At 38.6% G+C, this 25838-nt stretch overlaps 1 protein-coding gene across 1 annotated transcript in view; it reads right to left on the minus strand.

Annotated features, from left to right (window-relative positions):
- Positions 1 to 25838, minus strand: part of trappc9 (trafficking protein particle complex subunit 9) — an 845084-nt gene that overhangs the window by 411537 nt on the left and 407709 nt on the right. Inside the window, exon 20 of the mRNA XM_028818061.2 lies at positions 20631 to 20784. Within this exon, the coding sequence (XP_028673894.2) occupies positions 20631 to 20784 (154 nt within the window). The remainder of the gene's footprint in view (positions 1 to 20630; positions 20785 to 25838) is intronic.

The raw sequence follows: 25838 nt of genomic DNA on the forward strand, positions 1-25838 counted from the left end.
TCAGGCTAACAAAATCCCCAGGTCATTTTCCAGTACAATAATGTCCTGTATATCATCAACAAGCACATTGCCCTCTGGTAACTCTTAAAAAGGCCTTCTGTTGAATTAAGCACTTGCAGACTGTAACCTGCTTTAGGCCAGTTTCCATTTTAATCATATAAAATGTCTGGTAATGAGAAACCAGATGCTATTTTTTTAAGAGTTACCTGTTGTTGATTATGAAATACTCAGGCTCATTAAACTCTGATCCACTATTAGGTTATCTAACAGATAGTCTTTGGCAAATAGGAAAGTTGTTAAATATGTTCCTGACTTGACCTGACAAAAGTCACCCCCATATGATTTTTCTCAGAACAGTTATACAGGACAGTACAGGACATTTGTAGTATGTATTATGAAAGATTAAAGAGAATAATGGAGCTCAAATATCTTGTAATAAAGGCTGGGTAATATAAATGAGTGAAATTTAGATTAACTCAACACATTCCCATAAAGTATCTATCTATCTATCTATCTATCTATCTATCTATCTATCTATCTATCTATCTATCTATCTATCTATCTATCTATCTATCTATCTATCTATCTATCTATCTATCTATCTATCTATCTATCTATCTATCTATCTATCTATACGGACCTTTTTAGTGAAAAGGGTCTCATCATTTCCCAGATTTGGATGTCAAGTATAACAGCAGCATATTCACAAACACATATAACCACAACATGTGTAAGGATAGGTGGATTGAAAAAATGTGGACTCTGGGGAGTTGCAGTTGTTAGGGAAAGCCAAAGTCTTCTTGACCAAAGCCAACTAAGACATTTTACCAATAAGTGAGTGCAGAGATGTGAAAGTGTCCATAATTTGGGTGGAATTATATTAGAAGCTGTCACTATCAAAATCATTTTCTGCTCTCTAGAGTTAGGTCCTAGCTCAACCGATAAAGTCTAATGTTTATGTTTAAATTTAATTAGTTTTTTTAGTTTTTACAATTTTTTAGGCTTTTATAGTAGTGGTGCATTTTAAAATAGATGGATATATATTCACCTACAGCAAAATAAAGCTTATCAGCAGCAAAGGAGAGGAAAACATACATTTGATAATCCATATTTATGGGCATAAGGCAATAGAGATTTTTGCACTTACATATGGCTGATGAGTCTTCACTTACCACTCGACAGTTAGGTCATACTTTAATGCCCAAAGATGTTCAGAGTAACTGCCAATTTATGTCAGGCTCCTGTTTGTAAACATCTCATCCACTTTTAATACCAGGCAGCCGAACCTTCTTGCAGAGAGATTTTAATATGGACTGTTTCTAAATGACTTTTTAAAAGACAGGTTCAAAGAGTGAAAGTGAACAGTTATGTGTCTGACATGCTGTCCTCATCCACAGGGGTCCCCTTAGGGTTGTGTTCTTTCACCTCTTTTGTATATTCTCTACACTAATGGTTTATCTTAAAATCTGCTGATGACTTATTTGATGGTTAGCCTACTGACTAGCTGGTCACTGTCCAGTGGTAGGTGATTTTTTTTAACTTGTGTGATGAGACTTTTCCAGTACTAAATATTACAAAAACAGGAACAAATAAAGCATTTTAGAAGAAACACCATTTACCCTCAAGAAAAAAAAATCATCAAATGCCAGACAGTGGAGATTGTTGACAGGTAAAAATATCTGGGGACAATCATGGACTCAAAACTGACTTTCCATAAAAATACAGAAGTCATCTGCAAAAATGCACAGTAGCGCCTCTACTGTCTAAGACAAATGAGTCTTGTTAGTGCAAATCTTTCCATTATGTCAATCTTTTATAATGTATCGAGTCAGTCTTTAATCATGTTCTGAGATAATTAAGTCAAGAAATAATAATGTGATCACAACCAAGAGATCAAGAAATAATTAGGCAACCAGGAATCAAAGGTAAAGACATTAATCAGAAGTCAGGGGCAAAAATGAGAGTTAAAAAACCAAAAACCAATCTACTGCTAAGGCCTACTTAGAAAATACTGTAAACTAAAAATGGTAAACGAAATGTGATGTTGATTATCCACACACACCGACACCAACATACGTAGATTTATAGTGTAACAACATATCACAAACACATGTGGAGAGATCACGTGATACGAGTTAACTGCATCGTGTAAATACTGTAAAATTAACCATAATGAAAGTTAGGCATGGACAAATGGAACCTAAATGGAAAGAAACCAAAAAAAAGCTAAAACATGTATAAATGTGTCTTTAATTATAAGAACACAGGATATAAAAAAAGTAGGATAACTTCCACAATTAAAGTAAAGCAAAAACATAAAACAGCAATAATAATGAACAGTCACACTAGCAGCTATAAGAAGATTACTGATTAATTTAAATTCTACAATCGGAGGGACATCCCTAGTATTGCAAACAAGACTTTGAGTCACAAGGGTACCAGATCAATTTCTCACTCTGAATCACAATGTGACCAAGAAAAGTCACCCGACCTGTCTGTACTGCTGCCAATTAATTGTATAACAAATATTCACAGTCATCTGCAATGTATCCTGACACTACGTTGAGATAGAAAGTCATCCCAATGCTTTGTCGCTATCCACAATTGCAAACACCAACCCTAAACATCTGTTGTTATTGTGATTCTTATTGTGTACTTTTCTTGTTAACGTTCTCAAGCTACAGCGGAGATCAAAATTAGACAAAAACGTATAACTTCCTTAATTTCAGAATCACTGCTTATACTTAGTTATCCTAACTGGAATAGCAGGGCAGTTTTTTAAGCTTATTTCATAATTTAAATATATTCTGAAGCACAATATAAAAAAGTTTGAAGAAGAACTCTAATCAAAATTAAAGAACACTCTCAGATACTGCCCACTTATTGTTGTTAATCTGGCACCTGGTGCTAATGTAAGTTATTATCTGACAAGCCCTATTTATCAGGCAACACTCCTAACTACTTTGCAAGATGGCAAGCCGCTCTATGGTGACTGAAACCATACAACAGCAGACTGTCCAGATGAAGGCCAAAGAGATAACCCTTTCAGCCATTCTAAGAGACGTTGGTCGTTCCAAGTCTGTGATTTCTAGAATATTGCAGCTTTACAATGACAATAATTCATTCAAATCCCCCAAAAATGCTGGTTATCCACTTAAGACAAATACATGCGAGGACAGGATAATGCAGAGACTCTCAATGGGGATTCAGTTTAACACTGCAGATGGAATTGCTTGCAGGTATACTGCTGAACAGGGTAAGGATCAGTCTCGGCATACAGTGTCTCACCATTTAAGACAATTTGGACTGAAAGCCACTAAGTAGTGACCAAGTCTCTCAACAAAAGAAAGATTCAAAAGCATGGGTTAACCTTTGCTGAGAAGCATGTTGTGTGGACAGTGAAGAACTGGTCCAGAGTTCATGTTAGTGATGAGAGCAAGTTCAATGTATTTGACTCTGATGGGTAACACTATGTTCGGTGTCAAATTGGGGAACAACTAAAACTGACTTTGGAGAAGGAAGCGTGATAGTTTGGGGAATGTTTTCTGCAGCAGGAGTTCTCTTATACATGGCAGGGTGATTGCAAATGTTTATCAGAACCTCCTTCAGCAACATGTAGTTCCTACCCTGTGGGCATCTCCTGATCAGCCTGCAATTTTCATGTAAGACAATGCCTCTGTCACACTGCAAATCAGGTAAAGCAGTAAAGCAAGTGTTCAAAAATTGTTTTCTAATTTTGATAACCGCTGTATGTTTTCTTTGAATTTGACTTTTTGTTTTCTATTACATTTTGATGATTTACTGCTTATAATCTTAGGCTGATTTCTAACTTCAGTGCTCTTTACTTCCCTTGTGTTAGATTATTCCTCTAGGAAACTTTACGGGGGCTCCTTTATACCAACAGCAACACACCAGTATAATGTCTCACTGAGAGTGGGACTGCCAGTTTCGTTTTCTTTCTACTTAAAACTTTTCACCCTTTTTAGATGTTCTGGTGTGTGTTCAGGCCATAGTATTTGTGTGTAAATATATATGTTGTTTCTATTTATTTAAAGAGCTTCTGTAAAGAAACAAATTTCCCCTTGGGGACAAAGTTCTATTTATCTGTTAATCTTACCCCTTTCCCTTGGATATGATCTGGAATTCATGGGGAACCCAACCACCCTTTATTATTTATAGTACAGTGCGATGGTGGAATAAGATGGAGGGTTGTAGAGTTATTTCCTTCAGAAAGCCATTCAATACCAGATTCATGATTTTAATACCAATCCAACACTACGAGGGACGCAAGTTTACCAGTTTTAGGAACACAAGCAGCACTAGCATGAATTTCATCTTTCTTTTTATATAATTTTACGAACTGATGGTTCATTCTTGTTGTACATTATGAAAGCTTCAGCAAACAACTTTTTATCTTTCAATACTAAATCAAGAATTTTAATTTTCTCACGTAAAGCCTCACTACTTTGAGGCTCTGGGGCCATATTAAGCAAAATAAAAGTTATTTTTATAGTAATACCACAAGCATGGATAATGCTTACATGCTACAGCATGACTAATAGTGGGAAGGAGGCTAGCTGGAATGAGTGACTGAAAAAATAGTGGAGAACGGCACCATTCATGATGGATGTGATTTGACAATGTTCAGGCAGATAGGTACACAGTTACTTCAATTTTGTGAATTTTTAAATTTTGGATTTTTTTAACTAAATATTTTCAAACTGCAGGTAACTGAACCATGGCTGGAGAATCTGTGGTTGAGGGAGGGAACACTGTATGGTAGGTATTGTTGTAAATTGAATTTAGATGTTTTTCAGGTAAGAAAAACAGAAGTTTCGTGGTGAAATTTTTTAATCACTAATCAGGGTGCCTAAGAGTGGTGATGTGTCGCATGTTGATTAGTACACATCAACAAAGATTTCTCTGTACTTGGTACACAACAAAATAATGACCCCCGTAAGCTTCTGGAGTTGTCTATTTATACTGTGCTTTCCCAACATCATATTTCACTGAGATAGGGGGCCCTCTAGTGGCAAACAAACCATATTACTCCTATTGTGGGTCCTCCTAATAAAGTACAGACCAGTCTTGTCAACTCTCCTTCTAAGATTGTCACCGCCTTTGAAATCCAAAATACATTGCTTTATTTTTATTATTAAACTGAAAATCAGGTAGTTTCAGGTTTGTACTGCCCTGTAGCTAAACACTTTACAGAAGGAATCATAAAAAGGCCTGCACCTTATGATTTCCATGTCCTGCCTGTTGTAAAGGCACGAATGACTGCTTTAAGAGAGGAAATGGTAAAGTCACTGAAACGTGTATATATCACAAGAAAGAAACGTGATTATGTGTATGCGTAAGGCAATGTAGTAGATTAAGAAATGGATTCTATAATCCAAAAATATTCCATTAGACTAAACTGGATTTATGCAAGTACAACTTAATTGTAAAATTAATATTTGTTGATTTTAAAACTCATTCAAATATTTGATTTGGCAGTGGTATTAGTAGTAATATTCTAAATTGAATGGATTAGTGAAATTTTTACTTGTGCATTCAACCAATATGCAACACATTGAAGTAAATTACTTGCCATCAAAAGCTTCAAGCTGTATGCCTCAAAAGCACAGAAACGTAATACTAAAAGAGCAAAAATTAAATAAGCCATACTTAATAACACTGTTTAACCAATTTTACAATGTGTTTTGGTCAATTTATATTAAGGTTAGTTATTTATGGACCTATTCTTTATTTTTGTCACTTTCCATTTATGTCCTCCTGACTATGTTTTCATACACTTATTAGCGACCAAACAGGGTAATGATGATCCACTCTGTGCAGAGCAGAATATACAGCAACATAAAGATAATGCTTAGGTTTACAAAAATAATATACCTTGCTGTATTTTTAAGTTTTGTGGCTTGTCTGAATTCTGCTGCACCACTTGGTGCTACAGCTCCTGTGGCCAAAAAAATCTCTCCCCATTTTCAGAATGACATGGTAGACAAAACATTAGACATCTTTTGGCATAGACATATAATCAACTTATTACATGATTATAGCATACTTATAGAAACTAGCATGCAACAAACTATATACAATACAAGCATGCCAGGCCAGATGGCCAGTTGGCTTAGGTCAGCCAGGCTTGAAAAACACTTACTGTAAATGGCCAAGAAGTTTAATTACCCCAGTAGTGTTATGTTGACTTTTTTTGAGTTCCTCTCCTTTAAAGCCAACTCAAAAGTACTATAAACAAATATATTTACCCAATTTCCACCTTTGAAAAATGTCAAGCCAATATGCATAACAGATTTACTTAATGTATTAGTTAATGGCTATATATTTAAATAAATGTGAAGCTACAGCTGATTCAGAAAGTATTCAGTCCCCTTCATTTTATTGTGTTGCATATTTAATTTTAAATGAATAAATTTGCTATTTTTGTCCACCAATCTTCATTTAATAACCCATAATTGCAAAGTGAAAAAATAATTTCATACAGGTCTGCAGATTTATTAAAAACTTAAAAACTGAAATCTCTCATTCTTATAAGTATTCAGACCCCTTGCGGAGGCACTTCAGACAGTGGTTGGGTGTATCCTGTTTGCTTTAATTCTCCTTGATATGTGTCTAGAACTTGACTGGAGTCCACCTGTGGCAAACTGAATTGATTGGACATCATTTAAAAAAACATACACCTGTGCACACAAGGTCCCATAATTCACACTGCACGTCAGAACAAAAATCAAGCCAGGAACTATTTGTAGACCTCTGGGATCAAATTGCACTGAGGCACAGATCACAGAAAGGGTATAAAACCATTTCTAAAGCTTTGAGTGTTTCCTGGTGTGTAATAAACTCAATAATTTTGATACAGAAGAAATTTGGAACCACCAGGACTCTTTCTAGAGTTAGCTATAAGGTCAAACTGAGTAACTGCAAGAAGGGTCTTGGTCAGGGAGGTAACCAAGAATCCAATGGCCACACAAACAGAGCTTTAGAATTTCTTCGCTGAGATGAGAGAACCTGTCGAAAGAATGACCATCTCAGCAGCACTCCATCAATCAGGTGCATATGACAGCCCATTTGCAGTTTTCCAAATAGCATTTAAAGGTCTCTGAGAACATGAAGAAAAAGATTCTTTTGTTTGATGAGTGAAAAATGTTAATCAGGCAATGCTCATCATCTGCCCAATACCATCTCTACTATGAAGCATGGTGATGGCTGCATCATGCTGTTTGGGTGCTACTCAGTGACAGGGACAGAATGACTGGTTAGAATTGAGGAAATAATCAAAGCAGTCAAATATTGAGAGGTTCTTCAAGAAAATCTGATCCAGAGTGCGTGTGACATCAGACTATTGTGGTGGTTCACCTTTTAGCAAGACAATGACCCGAAGCAAAAAGGAAAGACAACACCGAACATGTGCTGAGAGACCTGAGGGTGGCAGTTTATAGATGCTTCCCATCCAATCTAAGGGACACTGACAGGATCTGCCAGGAAGAATGTGATAAACTGGCAGGTGTTAAAAGCTTGTAGAGACTTACCCAAAAAGACTTAAAGATGTAACTGCTGTTAAACTGGCTTCTACAAAGCACTGAATTAAGAGTGTGAAGACTTATGAGAGATTTCATTTTTTGATTTTAATAAATTTGGAAACCCTTCTGAGGACAAAAGTTCTATCTATCTAAAACATGTCTTAACTTTGTCATTATGGGTTACTAAATGTAGAATAATGGGAAAAAATAGCAAATTTTTCGATTTAAAATGAAATCTACAACACAATAAAGTGTGAAGAAAATGGAGGAATGTGAATAGTTTCAGAATCCACTGAATATGCACATAGATTTTGCCTGGTTTTGGACTTAATTTTTGCAATATAAACTACCTTGACACCTCTGATAACTTTATATCAGTCTGTTGGCAATATTCTCTATTCTAGTCTAGTAAAGCTTGCCAGAGCTTGGCATGTGCGGATAGCACAATGTTTGCCTGACAGCTCCCAGAAAGAAGACACAGAATCTGCTTCACACATTCTGTGATCAAATATTAACCCCTGTGAACTGCTGTAGCCATTCCCCATTATGTGCTCAGTCACAATGGAGCAAAAATTGATTCTGATGGTTAGTAATGGATTTTGATAAATATGACACAAAAGTTGCTAAGGGCGATGGAGTCGAGGTGTCTATTTTGTGCTCTTGTGGACTATTAGCTGTTCTCATTCGAGTGCATAATGAAAAGCTTCTACATTTTAGTTTTATTTGAGGTCTGCAGACACCACATCAAGTCCTACTCTAATTCCTTTACTGCTCTGGTCAAAAGTTGGAAACTTCTATATATCACCAGTAGCTACTTTTGCAAAAAAATGTAAAGCGTGTTAAGTTGAATGAATGCATCTCCAACAAGTCTGTTTCACTTAACTGCAACCCTGAACTTCTCTTAGCTTATTTCTTTGTATTAGTAAATGCAGAGTAAGTAAGTTTTCAGTTTATAAAACAAAAATAAGTTAAAGAATCAAATATTTCATAAAGACCAACTTTTTTCAAAATGAACAATAACACTACAGAATTTCATTCCCTACAATAATGCTGGAGTATGTGAATTTCCCCTTGGGATAATAAAGTATCTATCTATCTATCTATCTATCTATCTATCTATCTATCTATCTATCTATCTATCTATCTGCTGCAGATTTATATTTCACAATTTTAAATTACAGCATGTTAATTTGTCTTACATGAAGATCAGAGTGTTCAATTGGCTCAGATACCCATGTGAGTGGGAGAGTAGGTGTGTGCATGAATGAACCCCCCAGTCGGTTGGCACCCAGTCCAGGGATGTTTCTGTTTTTTCTTGTGCCCAGTGCTACCTGGAATGGCTCCCTGAAATCCTGAACAGAAAGTGATTTCTACATGGAACAGTGCTCTGTGGATCATTTAGATCACCAACACTAACAAGAAGTAGAAAAGGTCTAAGTAGGAAAGGAAAAAAGGAGAAAGGAAGCAATTGAGGGGGAAAAGAGGAGAGCACAATCTGGATGGAGCAAGTGCCAGTGGACAGAGACAAGCTGTCAGGGAAGCCCCTCGGAAAAGCATGGCAAAGGTGTTCCATGGGCAGATCAGCCCTGCTGATTTTGTGGAGCAGATGTCATAAGCTCCATGGGTCCTGCTGGACTGATGGAAGATGGCAGAACAAGGAAGTTGGGCTCAGAGCACCAAAGAAGATGCCAACAGAAGGTGGCTTGCTTGTAAGTCGTAGTGTGGAGTGCATTCCCCAGGGTCTCAGCCCTGCTGAGCTTTCCTGATGAGTGAGGAGGGTAAAATGAGAAAGAAAAAGACAGAAGGCACTAGGAACATGATGAAAGAAAGACGATTCAGACTGTGATTTTATTGTTCTATTCTAAATAAATCTATTTATTAACTTTACTGCATTTTATTGTCTACACACTACTCTTTTATGGATTATTTATTATTGAAGGCTTTGTGCACTACACTTTTTGAACACCGCCTTTGATTGAATAAAAGCATTGTGCGCTGATATCTGCTGTTGTGTCCTCACTTGCTCTAGCCCATCCTCGGTTATGACTATCAGTGCCCTGGGAAACAGAAGGTACCGATAGCTGTGGGCAGCCGTGGCATGACAATGAGCCTACCCTTTAAGTAGTATTATCCAGAGTGTTGTGTGGTGGATCAAAACAGAAAGAAGTGAAGAATATGTGCGCTTTAGTGTTGTGCATATTTGGTAACAGCGGCAGTGAGTGAGCAAAAGCATCAGGGGAAAAAAAAAATACTGTACTTTTTGTTTCAAGAGATGCAAGTACCTGCTATTGAAGCTGTGGGGAGCAAGCCTCAATGAACTCAAAAAAGAAATTTTATTGTTCTGATATAAGAAAATGTGCTGGCAAGAGATAGAAAGAGGCTGCCTTGAGGGCAGAGAATGACAGGTCAGAAAATTAAACATTAAGTCAGAAATGTGCCTTAGTCAAAACCAAACTTTTGTTAGAGCCAAAACAAAAATGCAAGTCTTAGTCAATAATACAACTACAAATGTGTTTGCCATAAATCAGTAACTATATCGCACTATAATCTTGTAAATATATCCATAATCTTGGGCAAGGTGTCCCAGTGCAGAGCCAGCTTATATACTGTATGGCTATGCCGAGCATGTCTTACAATGTGATTTCAGGAACAAGCCGCCTGACAACGAGCCATCTCATCATGCAATATAAAGGCTGGTGTGTCTTTATTAGACTTGTGTGTTCACTACTTTTAATTCTTTTTCCAGATGTAGACTGATGGTAAATATAATTGCAAACTGCATATTTGATTGAAAATATGTGACATGGAGGCTCTGAGCTGGCTCACAATAAGAAATCTAAGTTAAAAGAACTATCACAGAGAAAATGAACATAGAATTTCTAAGAAACCAGACACAGGGCAATATACAACTGATCTTTCTTAATCAATATCTTAAAAATAGATAAGGTACAGGGAAAAAGTCTGTTGCTTATTCATTGATTAAGTCTAACTGGACAAAACAGTAAGGACGAGAATAACTTTCACATGAACTTTAAAGAACTGGTCACCTTTAAACAGAATGCATAAGGTAGGAACAGACTCGAATTGGAATGCTTGTCTTCCACATCCTATGATAAAAGATGATTTTTTATCATGTCTATGAAAACATGCATTGTTTTTTCCAGAAGGTTTCAGGTAACAGAAGCACAGACACACAAGTAAGAAGTACATTAGGTAAGTTGATTGGTTTTTTCTATTAATGAAAATCAAGTATTTTAGTAAATATTTATGACACCGTCAGCAGGTGGCAACATGTTGCATGTCGGCTGTGCGTTCAAATAAGAATTTAACTGTATTAAGTACATGTTGCAAAACTACCACCATACTACTACCATTATGTGCCTTGGCAGGGCCGCACAGTGCTTGAGTGGTAAACACTGCTGTTTCCCGAATCCAGGGAAGCATGGCACAAATGCTGCACAATACTTTACTTTTACTTTACATCACTGCCATAACAATGACAGCTCCACTGAGTTAGCTTTGGTGAAGCCTATTCAATTAAAACATCAATACAACATGTATCATAAAGAATTTAACACAAGCAAACTTAGGACAGATTATTGTAGTGATTCTTAAGATCAAAATGCTAAGTTCATTTATGTCTCACTCTAAACTGGCCATGTAAGAGTAACGTCCAGATCTCCTCCAAGGATGGACCCTGCCAATTAGTCTGAGATGGGCTCTAGCTGTATGTGGTCCTGTAACAGACTAAGTGGTTTTAGAAAATGGAAGGACACAGTATTCTGGTAAAGTAGCTTATTTTTATCCTGTATTGAATCAACAGTACATTGCACTGTAAACTTCCTTAATAGTCAGTTCTTGGTCTTGAGTACGGTGAGCAAAACCATTTGCACAAAACCGAATTCCTAGTTTTGCTCTATTTTGCTTCCAGTGAAATTCATGCCATTCATACGAGAAGAACAGTGTTTAGTTCTTGTCTGGGTGGGATTTCATGCACAAATTCCACATTAATCTACTGTCATTTAGTATTTAAATAAAGATCTCCAGTAGCAAAAAAAAAATACCAGAAGTGTGCATATCCTCAGCTAGGATGAGGTGATTGCTAGACAACAGTGTACAGTAATGTGCATAATAAAAGGACGGAGTGGCGGCTCTGAGGCTAAGGATCTGCGCTGGCATCCCGAAGGTTGCCGGTTTGAATCCCCGTCACTGCTAAAAGAGATGCTACTCTGCTGGGCCCTTGAGCAAGGCCCTTAACCTTCAATTGCTCCAGGGGCGCTGTACAATGGCTGATCCTGCGCTTTGACCCCAAGGGGTATGCGAAAAAGATGCATTTCACTGTGTGTTGTCCTGTATAACTATGTATGTGAGAAATAAATAAAGAATTATAATGATATGTTATACTTTGTCTTTGCGTAACAAATATGCAACATGTCAAAAATATTCCATATGTTCCACTCCAACAAAAACGTAAAACCTTCAAAACAAACCTTTTTTTAGTAAGTTTTGCATTTCATAATTGGGAAGTCACCAGCATGAGAATCAAGACTTATGTTTCAATCATCACTAGTCCTGCACAACATATACAGTAAATATAAATACAAGAATAAACTGAATTGAAAAGCTTAATCAAATTAAGCGGATTAGGTTCATTGTTTGAAACTCTTCCATTATAATAATATCCCCAAGAAGAATAAAATGGGAGTGGCACATTGGCCAGTGGTTAGCACTGCTGCTTCCTGGTTGCAGCCACTGTGGAGCTTTCACTTTCTCCCCATGTCTCAGATAAAGTCTAAACATATGCAAGTCTTCCAACATGAATGAGTGTGCCATATGATGGACTAACGTGCCTGATGCTACCAGGACAGCCTCTGGCCCAGTGTGGTTGCATTCTGGAATGATCAGGCTTCTGAAACAAATGAATGAACAGTAGGTATACTCACCAAGAACACTACATCGATTATTAGATTTTCAAAAGAAATTCTTTTGGATTTAAAAATTGTGGCTTAGCAGGTCCCTAATAAAGAAACATATCCTGATAAGAAAAAAATGTCTCCATAACAATACAATTAACCCTGTTACAAGTCATATCTATCAATTGCATTTACTATGTTGTGTCTTTTTAATGGGCATTTTTGATTGGCTGAAGGTACAAAACAGAACAATGGATATAAGGGACAAACCATTCACTGTGTTGGCTCAAACTAAATTATTACGGTATGCGTAATTAAACAATTGACTCTCCATTGTCTACATTAAAATGGCCTTCTATATTGCCATATGACATCATGCAATTGTGGGTGTAATAATGGTCTAGTGTTCTGGGTTCAGATCGAAACTCTGGGATTTGCCTGTGTGGAGTCGGCACTGTTCATCTGTGCTTTTTTGGATAATTCTCCAGCTACTCTAGTATTCCAGTCTCATCTCAAAGATGTGTGTATTAGGTTAAATAACTGAAATTTTCCCTCTCCAAATGTAAGCACTGATAGTGTATATGTAGAAGTGGATCCTGCAATGGACTCTCATCCCATTCAGGGTTGGTTCCTGCTTTGCACCCAATACTGTGAAATTGATTACGCAGGATGATTTCAAATAAATAACTCAGTAAGCATCAATCCTGCAAAACAGGAAAAGCCTCCTTATTTTTATGACATCCATATGCTGATGGCAGATGCTTGCTGAAAAGGGCCAATCTCTTTGAAAAGCATAAAATTGCATTAAAAAATAGAAGGAAGATAAAACGTTCATCATTGTTCAATGAGAGCCCCTAGGCTGATTGGTTTCAGACAACAAGCAATAAAAAAACATAGACGGATGCAAAGAGAGACATCTTAATTTCATTTTAGTGCTTGTGTCATCTCGGGATGGAAACATATTCACTCTATATGCTCTTATTTACAGAGCAAGACCCATCTCATTTAAAGCACAGTAGCAGCTATCTATCAAAACACAACCTCAAACTTTGCATACATTCTGAGAAAACATGCTCTGTAGACTGAGTAGAAAATATGGAAAAGTTATGAAAATAATTTGAACTCATCTTTTAAATAATGTAGCAAACACCAAACTTTTCTGTTGGCTAAATGAAAAATATACTAATTTAACAAAACAGCCTCTGTGACTCAAATGATAAAGCAAACAACAAACACTGAAAATACTGCACATAACAATGAGATACTGTACACGAATGTTTATATGAATATCATTTAGCTAAAAATACCTTAAAGATCTCAAAGTTTAATAATCCATTTGAGGTCCACAGTGGGGCCGGACCATATCACTGCAGCAAGAATTAACCCTGAACATCACAGGGTCCACTTACACAAACCCTCACATTGGAAATGTCTGTCTGCACATCTCTGGGAATGGTCAGAAGAAAACTGCAGTAGCAGAGGAGGAAACCCACAGAAATAAGGGTCTGCAGACTTCACACAGACAACAATTAGACACACTTTACAGGTTCTTACAAATTAAAAAAATTCGAATGTAGTTACATCCACAATTTTTATAGTAGGTAAACCAAATGGTTTCTGTGCTTGCAATGACTGCAATAGCAAATTTCTTGTACACAATTGCCTGGTACACCACAATTCTTCCTTCTGTGATTCTGTGGACAACATAAGGAGGATTTTTAAATTTCCAAAAAGCATTTAATATGGATGGAATATTTCAGGATGCATTTTCAAAACCTTTATTGACCAGTTAGCTGCCATTTTTAGTGACATCTTTATTTCTTGGAGAGATTTGGGGGTTAGCAGCACGGTGGCGCAGTGCATAGCGCTGCTGCCTCACAGTTAGGAGACCTGGGTTCGCTTCCCGGGTCCTCCCTGCGTGGAGTTTGCATGTTATCCCCTTGTCTGCATGGGTTTCCTCTGGGTGCTCCGGTTTCCTCCCACAGTCCAAATTCTAAATTGTGCTTGGTGTGTGGGTGTCGGGTGTGCATGCACCCTGCGGTGGGCTGGCGCCCTGCCCGTGCTTTGTTTCCTGCCTTGCGCCCTGTAGTTAGGATATAGAGAGTTGGATAATGGATGGAAGATTTGGTGGTCCCTTGCTTCAAGAAGACAACAATTATCACTGGGGCAAAGAAAATAAAAATGGATTGCCTCAGTGGCTATGTACCTGTAGGAAAAAATTAGACAAACTGGTGTGGCAACCCATTAAACGTAGCAATCCAGAGGTTCTGACTCTGAATCACTTCCAGAGAAAACCCCCAGCAGACATGAGGAGAATATGTTCTGATCCCAACAAACAGAAATTCATTGTCATTCTCGGTGCAAACCTATGCTGTGCACTTGTACTGAAAACCCATCCATCCATCCATTTTCCAACCCGCTGAATCCGAACACAGGGTCACGGGGGTCTGCTGCAGCCAATCCCAGCCAACACAGGGCACAAGGCAGGAACCAATCCAGGGCAGGGTGCCAACCCACCGCAGGACACACACAAACACACCCACACACTAGAGCCAATTTAGAATCACCAATCCACCTAACCAGCATGTCTTTGGACTGTGGGAGGAAACCGGAGCGCCCGGAGGAAACCCACGCAGACACGGGGAGAACATGCAAACTCCACGCAGGGAGGACCCGGGAAGCGAACCCAGGTCCCCAGGTCTCCCAACTGCGAGGCAGCAGCGCTACCCACTGCGCCACCATGCCACCCTGTACTGAAAACCCTAATTTTTAAAACTGTATGGTACGAGCCATTTCCTTAATTTAGTAGTAAAGTAGAAAATAGATTTCAAGCACCTCGTGTTCAGTCGTTTATTAGCTCAATTTCAACTCACCCCTCTGTTCGAAACATACATGTTATATCCAGCATAATTCCCCATGGGGGAAACACTTCCACACACGTGCTGGATATACCAAAGACGACAACTCTCCCTGTGCTTATTTATAGAGTGCAGCAAAGGCAAGTAGGGGTGCGACTGTGTGGCGGAGCAGGGAAGCATGCTATTGTATGGCTGCTGAGAGACCCTGGGGGACAGGGGGGTGGTGGGATGGGCAATTATCCGTTGTTTGCTTTGGTACCGGTTCTGAGGTTCAAAAGTTGGTACAGATACTGGAGTTAAAATTTTACTACCAGTCCAACGCTCCTGTGCAATCATGAATAGGTCTGGTGCTTTAAATTGGTGAGTTATATTGAATGTTTTTCTCCGTTTCTTGTCATTTTGACACTGGTACTGATCAACCCACTGATACCTCCTGTTTCATCCCTCGCCTGACATAAAGATACTTGACACAGATCTATTTGGTAAACTGAAGAGAAGAAAAAATGATGGAAGAAACAAAAAGCAAAATGAGCATAACTGTGGAGAAGAAGGGACTAGGTTTTCAGCACATTTCTAGATAATGAGTAGTAAGATGTGGCAGTTTTGGTGGGTGCTTGAACAGCACCCTGAGGCACAATCTAGCAATAAAAGCAAAGAGAGTAAAACAAATGGGGTGTGTTGGTCAAAACTTGAGGGTGTTGAACCAGTGCCTCAAAACATAAAAAATAAAGCCATTCTAATCACATCCATGTATTTGAACATTTGAGTGTAGTGAAGTGAGTAGAGTGTCGGATTTAAAACTACAACACTGCTAGTTCCTTGTTTTTCAAGTCACCATGCAACTCGATCTGTTTGTGCTACAACTGCAAAAAAAAAAAAAAAGGGGAATGATATAAAAAATTGTAATGCATCTTAAGTAAGTCGCCTTGGGTAAAGCTATCTGCCAAGTACATAATAAATTGCAAATTGCTGTCATTCTTCACTACTCTGTAATAGATCATTATTGACGACATTCTTCATATTTATTAAGTCTCTACCCAATGTGTTGCCTGATAAGGAGACAGTTCATATTTTCCTGGCTGAACTCTAACCAAGTCAAACTTGGAGCCTTCGTGGAGGGCATGATGAAAACAATTCTTTAAGGCTTTTTAGAGCATGAGCAGAATGAATTAGTTTGCACTAATTCTACTTCAGTTTTATATTGTTCAATGCAGTGCTATTTCATTCTAGTCATGAAAAACTACATGTTCTGATCAGTTGCTTTTTAGGTTGTGAAAGTTCACAACTTTTGGAAAGGTTCCTCTTTGCAATTAAATTGTATCAGCCTGCCTTTGGCATGCTAAAGTTTATTGGGGCATTTCTAAATCCAATGTTTCAATGAGGAGTGAAGCAAGGACTTTCCAAGCTGATAAATATAATGGAAAGAGAATGCATTTTGTGTTTGATTCTTGTGAAGAGCAACGGGAAAAAGACAGAATGAATTTGAAATTAAATGGTGTTACTTATACTTACTGGAATTGATTTAATTAATACATCTTAAAGAGTAAAAGAATTACACGAAAAACCAATGGAAATGCAAGACCAGCTCTGATTACTTTACCTTGTTAACTACTACTACAGCATTTTATTATAGTGTCATCTGATATTAGTTTCTGCCTTACACTGGATGCTGATGAGAAAGACTGGCCTCTGCAACTCTGAATTAAATAAAGTTAAACAAGATTTATAATTTTAGTATTAAGGAAAAATCATCCATCCATCCATTTTCTAACCTGCTGAATCCGAACACAGGGTCACGGGGGTCTGCTGGAGCCAATCCCAGCCAACACAGGGCGCAAGGCAAGAACCAGTCTTGGGCAGGGTGCCAACCCACCGCAGGACACACACACACACACACACACACACACACCCCCACACATCAAGCACACACTAGGGACAATTTAGAATCGCCATTCCACCTAACCTGCATGTCTTTGGACTGTGGGAGGAAACCCACGCAGACACGGGGAGAACATGCAAACCACGCAGGGAGGACCCGGCAAGCGAACCCGGGTCTCCTTACTGCGAGGCATTAGCGCTACCACTGAGCCACCGTGCTGCCCTAAGGAAAAATCATGCATCTTTTAACAGTCTTCTTTGCTTTGCAGATGCCTGTGAGAAAGGAATAACTTTTCTATATTTTATCAATATCTATGTATGTATATATAAACATATATATAAATGTGTGTATATATGTGTATATATTTATACACACACACATATGCATGCATGCATACATACATACCCTCACTTATATAACCATAACACACACACACACAGAGTATAATATAGTACAAAGGACCACTGCCAGCCAGACTTAAAACATGGTGGAGGACTGATCATGTAATAGGTTTTAACTCTGTCACATGTCTATAGGATGATTAAGCGCTCTCCTAGCTGTCATGGTTCTATCTATATATATATATATATATATAGGGGTGGCACGGTGGCGCAGTGGGTAGCGCTGCTGCCTCGCAGTTGGGAGATCTGGGGACCTGGGTTCAATTCCCGGGTCCTCCCTGCGTGGAGTTTGCATGTTCTCCCCGTGTCTGCGTGGGTTTCCTCCGGGCGCTCCGGTTTCCTCCCACAGTCCAAAGACATGCAGGTTAGGTGGATTGGCGATTCTAAATTGGCCCTAGTGTGTGCTTGGTGTGTTTGTGTGTGTCCTGCGGTGGGTTGGCACCCTGCCCTGGATTGCTTCCTGCCTTGTGCCCTGTGTTGGCTGGGATTGGCTCCGGCAGACCCCCGTGACCCTGTGTTCGGATTCAGCGGGTTGGAAAATGGATGGATATATATATATATATATATTTATACATATATATGTAAAAGTGGACTTCCCTCATCACAGGGTCTTTTCCAGTTTGTGTTTCACCAAAACTGTTCCACTGAGGATGCCATATCATCTACTCTACTCATATCTCTACTCTGACCCAGTCCCTTCTGGACAAAAGAGACACTTATGCTAGAATACTGTTCATTGACTTCAGTTCAGCATTCAACATCCTCATCCTTCAGAAGTTATGGAAGTTGAGTCTTGAGTCTGCTAGATTAAAACAATTCCCTATGCAACTGAATCCTGGACTTCCTGACAGCAAAACCCCCTGCAGTCTGCATTGGAAACATCATCTCCAGCACCATCACGCTAAACACTGGCACCCCCCAAGGCTGCGTGCTCAACACACATCTGTTCACTAAGTGACTCACAACAGTATGGCTGCATACAGCTCTAACACCTTCATTAAATTGAAAGGTGATACAAAGGTGGTGGGTCTCATCAGCAATTAGGATAAGTCAGCTTACGGAATGGAAATACGGCAACTGGTAGACTGGTGCAAGTACAATCCGTCTCTTAAAGCAGTCAAGACAAAAGAGATGATTAAATTTCGAAATTTACAAAGGTCTATGGCGTCCCCATGTACATCAAGGGCTATGCAGTGGAAATGGTCAACAGTACAAAATTCTTTGTTGTTCACCTGACTTTACTTGGTCAATTAACACCACCTCTTTAGCCAAGAAGGTGCAGTGGCATCTCCACTTCCTTCGGTGGCTAAGGAAGGCAAGCCTATTTCCCAGCATTCTTACCACATTCTACAGGGCCACCACTGAGAGTGTTCTGACCAGCTGCATCACAGTCTAGTTTGGAAGCTGCACTGCCTCTGACCTCAAGGTCTTACAGCAGATAATACACATAGCAGGAAAGATCACTGGACCTCTCTACCCTCTATTAAATACATCTTTATCAGGCTCTGTATTTACAAAGCCTATAGCATTGTGGAAAACCACTATCACCCCTACATGGTCTCTTCATCCCACTTCCATCTGGCAGAAAGTACCATAGCATCCAAAGCAGTTCTGCAACAGCTTCTAATTCTTGGCAGTCCAGACTCTCAACTCTATGCTACTCCCTTGCCCTCAGATCTGCTCTTAGTAGTCTATTTCTATAGAGTACGTCTGTGATTATTGTTGTCTTTATTATTAGCTGGTCTCATCATAAATAGTATAGTATAGCTCTTTACTTGTCTTGCTCTCATCCTGTGTTTTCTGAATGTGTTGCACTGTAGTCCAGGGGGATTTTATTTTGCATCACTGTATGCTGCAATACTGTGTATTAATGGTATGACAATAAATCCAGTTAATTTCACTTGACTATAATATGGAACCTTCTGCAGAAAGACTTCAGAAAATGTATTAAAAAGAAATCCACAACAGAGCCTATTGAGAATTAAGGTTGGCTTAAACAGGTTAAGAAAATGGAAGGAGAAATGACTGTAATTCAAGGTGTCACCTGACAGGGTTTTCAGGAAATACAGTACATATTTTTTTATCTGTTATGAATATCTTCATTGCTAAAGTGTAAAGGATTAACAGTAAAATATACTGTTGCTTTGCTAACAGTGAACTTTTCGAGAGTCAGGACAATAAATGACGGCAACCATATGTTTCCTCAAGTATACTCTTCAGCCTAAGGCAATGATAGCTGCCAGTATAAAAATTAACACTAAGTAAACAAAACTGTAGAGAAAAATTAAATCAAAATTAAGTGTAATAATGAAGTGACAATGTACAGCATAACCACCATCTTACTGCTACACTTCGTATCAGCTGGAAACCAGTCAATCTGCTCTCTTTTCCATCACATTTGGCATGATGCAGATTTTATTTTTCTCAAATCAAAAACTGGTCAACAACAAAGAGGACATTTCTCGCAGTGCACATTAACAGCTGGAGCTGTATAAGAACACTCTCTGAGAAATCAGATATACTTCTGCAATTTTAAGAAGCACACTTTGAGAGGGCATGAAAAATAGCTTTTTGGATCTTTTCAGCACCACTGACAAATTTCTCTGCACAGCGTGACAAACTCTCATAACCATCTGTCTCAAAGGTCAACACTCTGTTGAATTAACAGAAAACAGACAGCCACCTGATGGATAAAATTGCTCTTTTTTAACCGCAAAGCTATACTGTGGTGAAAAAAAATGCAAATATATTTCACTTTAAGCTAATAAGTCTTCTCCCTGTCTAAACAACGAATGCATGATTTAAAACAATGGTTGAATTTCTGTGACATCATTATTCAGAAGAGAGTCATATAGTGGAACATGAAATAAAAGAAGCAATAATTCATGTGTAACTAATGGTTGTCATATCAGCAGCGCTAGATCGTTTAAGTAACACTGTACATCAAAGGGGCCAGGCTTTTAACATCAAGACAGTGAATACCAGTCAAGAATAAATTTAGTCATGTACATTAAATTACCCATGTATTAAAAGGATATAATTCTCCAGCAAATATCCAGCTGGCTGTTAATTTCGAAGCCTCTTGCATGTTGTCTTTCTTCTTCTTGCTGTTTTAAATTGGTGAAATTTGAAGTTTCTTCTGATAGCTGAGGAAGATTTTCAAAATTGAACTTGTTCACTTGAATAGCCATCCTATCAAAACAACAAAATAAGAGTTACGTTGCTGCTATTATCAAAACATAGTTTTTATATTAAGAATTTTCTGTCCCAGTGTTCAGGGCAAAGTTCCCATTCAATTCATTTTAATTCAGTTTATTCTTACATGGCACTCCTTAGTGAAGACAAATACAAGGCATCCAAACAAAAATCAATAAATACCCATGCAATTCTAAAACCATGAGCACACATATCAATTTAAATCAAAAACAGTAGCAGAATCTATACATCTCGCTTACAGAAGAGCTGTTGTTGACATTTACTTTCATTATCTTTCATTTGGCATTGTGTTTTATTATTGATATATAATTTCACACATTTTTTTAATCACTTTTTTTAGCATGGTAGTAACCACACTCTTCGTAATAATGGCGTCTGATGCCGGTCATGTGATTGCTGGCATCGCAACACATGACATCTTCATGTGGTCAGTATAAAAAACGACAACTTGCAGTCATTGGTATCCAAGCTTTTGGGTGATGAATAGTATTAAATTGCTCTTGGAAATGTTAGTTAAGGAATGACTCTTGTTAGCAACAGTTATGACAAACAAAAATGTATTTTGAAACTTGATGTTTGGATCTTTTTGGAGTTTTAGTTGCTGGCACTCTATGACGTTTTCAACTTCAGATCTTTGCCTGTTTTTCTGAATATTTTTTGTCTTGCCCCTTAATTCTCTGCACTTCATCAACTGATCCAGTTGGCTCCTTATTTTTGGTCTGTAGAAAATTCAAGTATAAGAGATAAGGAAATTATAGTTGCATCATCAGCAGTAAACTGGAAAGTGAGAACTGCTTTCATTTGATAAGAGCAACATTATCTGTCCTCATTCAAATGGATAGCCATCCAGCTTGAATTCAACAAAGATCATCAGAAACAATTCAAGAATGACCGTGACATGTGAAATATATTGTGTCAGGTGGCTGGGGGCTGTGCCCAGCCGGAACGCCGAGAAGGACCGAGAGAGAGGGACTATGCCTCCCCCGGACCACGAGAGGGCAGCTGCCCTGGCTTGTATGGGGGCCAAGGGAACTGAGCTTGGAAGCCCAACCCTATAGGGGCCCATGGTCACCGCCAGGGGGCACCCGGAAGACTGTGAAGCGACTGGACGTCATCAGCTGGAGTCGGGTGGAAGAGGACGAAGCTTGGAGGAGAGTAGAGTAGTGGCGGCGGTAAAGACAGGACTTTGGGGAGGCCCGGACTTGAGGGTGTGTGGTGCACTGGATTGTGTGCGGGACTGATTATTTGTAAATAGTGTAAAGAAACGTGTTGTGGGTTTTGAACTATTGGTGTTTGCCTGTCTGTGCCAGGGCTGATCTTCCACAATATTCATGGGGATATCTGGTCTTAAATTGGTTTTTTGAACAAGGAATTATTTTCAGAAGAGTATTACACTTGGAAGATTTTTCAAAATATGTGTTATGTTAATAAATTACATCCTGGGTTGTTTTCTCTTGGTTACGGCTGGAGGTAATGGCTTTCAGATTGTGGGTTTCTTTCTTTTCCACTTTTATTTCTTCACATTAAGTCGAACAACTGTCAACTGTTTGAGTTTCTAAGGTCCAAAATTTGTTACAAAGGATGAGCTTTGACTTCTGACCTTAAGTACTATGTTTTAGGTTCTCAAGGTGTATACAAAGGATGATTTTTAATGTACAAATGTAAGATTTGCAAGTTTGCCTTTTACAACATGTCTATGTGTATCCAATCTATTTATTCTGCTGTTTCTATAATTTATTCTTTGCTACTATATAGTTTTGAGTTTGCTATTAATATATTGTAATTAAAGACTGACTGATTATTTGCACACTATCATTACAACTTCTTCTTTTTCTTCTTTCGGCTGCTCCCGTTAGGGGTTGCCACAGTGGATCATCATCTTCCATGTCTTTCTGTCCTCTGCATCTTGTTCTGTCACACCCACCACCTGCATGACCTCTCTCACCACATCCATAAACCTCTTAGGCCTTCCTCTTTTCCTCTTCCCTGGCAGCTCTATCCTTAGCATCCTTCTCCCAATATACCCAGCATCTCTCCTCTTCACATGTCCAAACCAACGCAATCTTGCCTCTCTGACTTTGTCTCCCAACTGTCCAACTTGAGCTGACCCTCTAATGTTCTCATTTCTAATCCTATCCATCCTCATCACACCCTGTGCAAATCTTAGCATCTTTAACTCTGCTACCTCCAGCTCGGTCTCCTGCTTTCTGGTCAGTGCCACCATCTCCAACCCACGTTGTGATAGTATAGCCCTTTTCTGAGCCCCGGAACTCAAACTCTGAGGTTCCCAACCTGAATATTCATATTTAGTAAGTATTCTTTAATAATTAGTCCTTGGATTATAGGGAGCACATGTTACATTAGCTACTTAGCATTTGAGGTTTTCTTTCAAAAGTACTATCTACCTGTCCATCTACTGCCAGGCACATGTCACTAGGAGGCTCTGCTCAGGTAAGTAGTACCACTGTATGCTTGTCCACAGTTTAGGGGAACGTTGGTTAGAAGACAAGTGATAGAACTCGTCATCAAGACCCACCCCTTTTGGGATCCAGCCAGATAAAACCACCCAGGACCAGAAGGAGACATTCAGTCTGTTGACTCTCAGCCTTTGAGACTGGTCTCTTAGGAGCACATCTTTATTTTGCTATTTTTGTTTCTTTTGGCCACTTTTCCCCAATACTTTCTGTGGCTCTGTGTGTAGTTGCTAGCCATCTACATTTTCTAATCTATCTATCTATCTATCTATCTATCTATCTATCTATCTATCTATCTATCTATCTATCTATCTATCTATCTATCTATCTATCTATCTATCTATCTATCTATCTATCTATCTATCTATCTATCTATCTATCTATCTAAAGCACATGCTAAGGAAATGGCACCTAGCCTCTAAGGTTGCACATAGAATACTGTTTATGTAATGCATGCCAAGTTGTAGTAGCAACCTAGCCTCAGAGGTTTTATTATAAAACAAACATGTATTTTATGTTGTTGTAACTTTTTACTTCTTGTAGTCAGACTATCTTGATCTAAAGGGGACTGATAAGACTATCCAGACTTCAATAGAATTGATATGATCAAATCTTGGACTGGGAACAGACAGAGCTCAGATGGACTGTACCAATTAGCTATTTAGATAGACTGGACAATGGATGTATTAGCCAGTTAATTCAAGTCACACTACACAACCTCTACTCCGAGGTGACGTCAAACTTGCTGACTGCACCTGCTGATCTCATTACCTGAGCATGTCATATTATGCAACTAGTAATTCAGGATATGTCATGTTATATAACTGCATAATGACTTTCCACTACATTTTCACATTCTAAAAGTATCGTAAGGTCGTCTTTTTTTCCTGACAGCCAATAACATGTTGTGCGATGGAGCCAGTACTAATGCGAAGGCTTTCACTTGCAATCGCTGTCATTTTTTATTCTTTTTTCCATTCTGTTGTAGTATGTAAAACATGGAATGTAAGTTGAAAAAGTCCCTCTGCCATTTGTCAGGTCCAAAAGCCTGCGTTCCTTATTCATCAATGCTGCATTGTACGTCCAGCTGAGCACTCACTGGCTGTCAGCTCTCACATTCACACAAACCTGACTGTACAATTTAAGATAAAAGATTTTGTAGGAGTGAGTCAAAGACTGGTTGGACTGTGCATATCAAACTGCAGATTGTGCAAATGAAGTCTGCGACCGAAACGTCAAGTGATGTGACACAGCCTTTACGTAAGAAGAAAAGCTACTTACAGCTAATTATATTCCAGGGTAAGCTTCCTTAATGCATTGGGCACTACGGGATTTAAACTGAGGATTCTCATGGCAATGTTGAAGCTCATCCAAGATGACGTGAAGAAAGTGCACACCCACTTGCATTGTGTCTGAGACAAGAACCATTGAATGATGACTTTGAAGGCCAGAATGCCAAAAATAGATTTGCCATAGGATCCCTCAGGCCCTGATGATTTTTGGAAATCAAAGAATTTCTCAATAAAATAATCCACCCAGTATCCTTCTATGCCATATTCTTTCTTAATTTCTATTAGGGATGAGTGCCGAAAGAGTTAATTTAGACTTTCTGTCTCATCGCTAATTACAAATGATTTCTGCAGAAAACAGTCTCATTTATTGACATTCAGTAGTTGGCAACATAATGACCAACAGGGTCAGTCTTGCAATTTTATACATGAACTTGAATATGATGGGATGTTAATGGCTCAATAACCACACTGGTAAAGTAACATCAGTTTTCAATTTAATTTGTATGCTTCATTTATTCAACTGTGTTTCTGTTCCCCTCAATTGTAAAAAAAGTGATGAAGTTTGCACATATCCTAGCCAATAGGAATCACACAGGATGGACCATCACTTCTTTGTTTATTTTGTATTTACCAGTGTCTGTATTGCACAATTAATTAGTATGAGTGCAGAATAAGTTAATTCAGCAGAATTCTTTCAGTTGGAGGTCACTTACTTGAAGACAATGGTGGAATTTAAGGAGAAGCACAAGTAAGTGTCACGAACTAGGTGTCCAAAGGCATGTGAGTCCCAAAAAGCATTTCCAAAAATGCCCACTAGAATGGGTAAAACTATCAAAATCCAGATGGCAACTAGCCAAATACGGGATCTTTATAAAAGATTTATTCTTTACAAAATAGTCATCCGATAGCAATGAACCTCCATGGAGCAGAAAGGCAAAATGGCATTGTGACACACAAGGCAATCCAAGGCAAACAAGTCCCAATACAGTAAATCAAAGAATTGTCAAAATATAGAGCAAAATGACAAAAAACAATAATTCAAATAAAGTACAAGATGTAGCAAAAACTCAGGAATTCAACAAAAACCTCCCAGGAATTGTGGGAGACCCTCTGAATTTATAGGGTGGAGGTCAGTTCCTGGCAGTGATTGGCAGGTGGCCCCACCTCCTTGGGGACCACCCCCAATAGACAAGGACTATAACCAAGGCAGCTTACATAAATAGACGTGATCAAAATCATTAACAAAAATACCAACATAAATAAA

Source organism: Erpetoichthys calabaricus, chromosome 13 (assembly GCF_900747795.2).
Source record: "Erpetoichthys calabaricus chromosome 13, fErpCal1.3, whole genome shotgun sequence".
Lineage (NCBI taxonomy): Eukaryota > Metazoa > Chordata > Cladistia > Polypteriformes > Polypteridae > Erpetoichthys > Erpetoichthys calabaricus.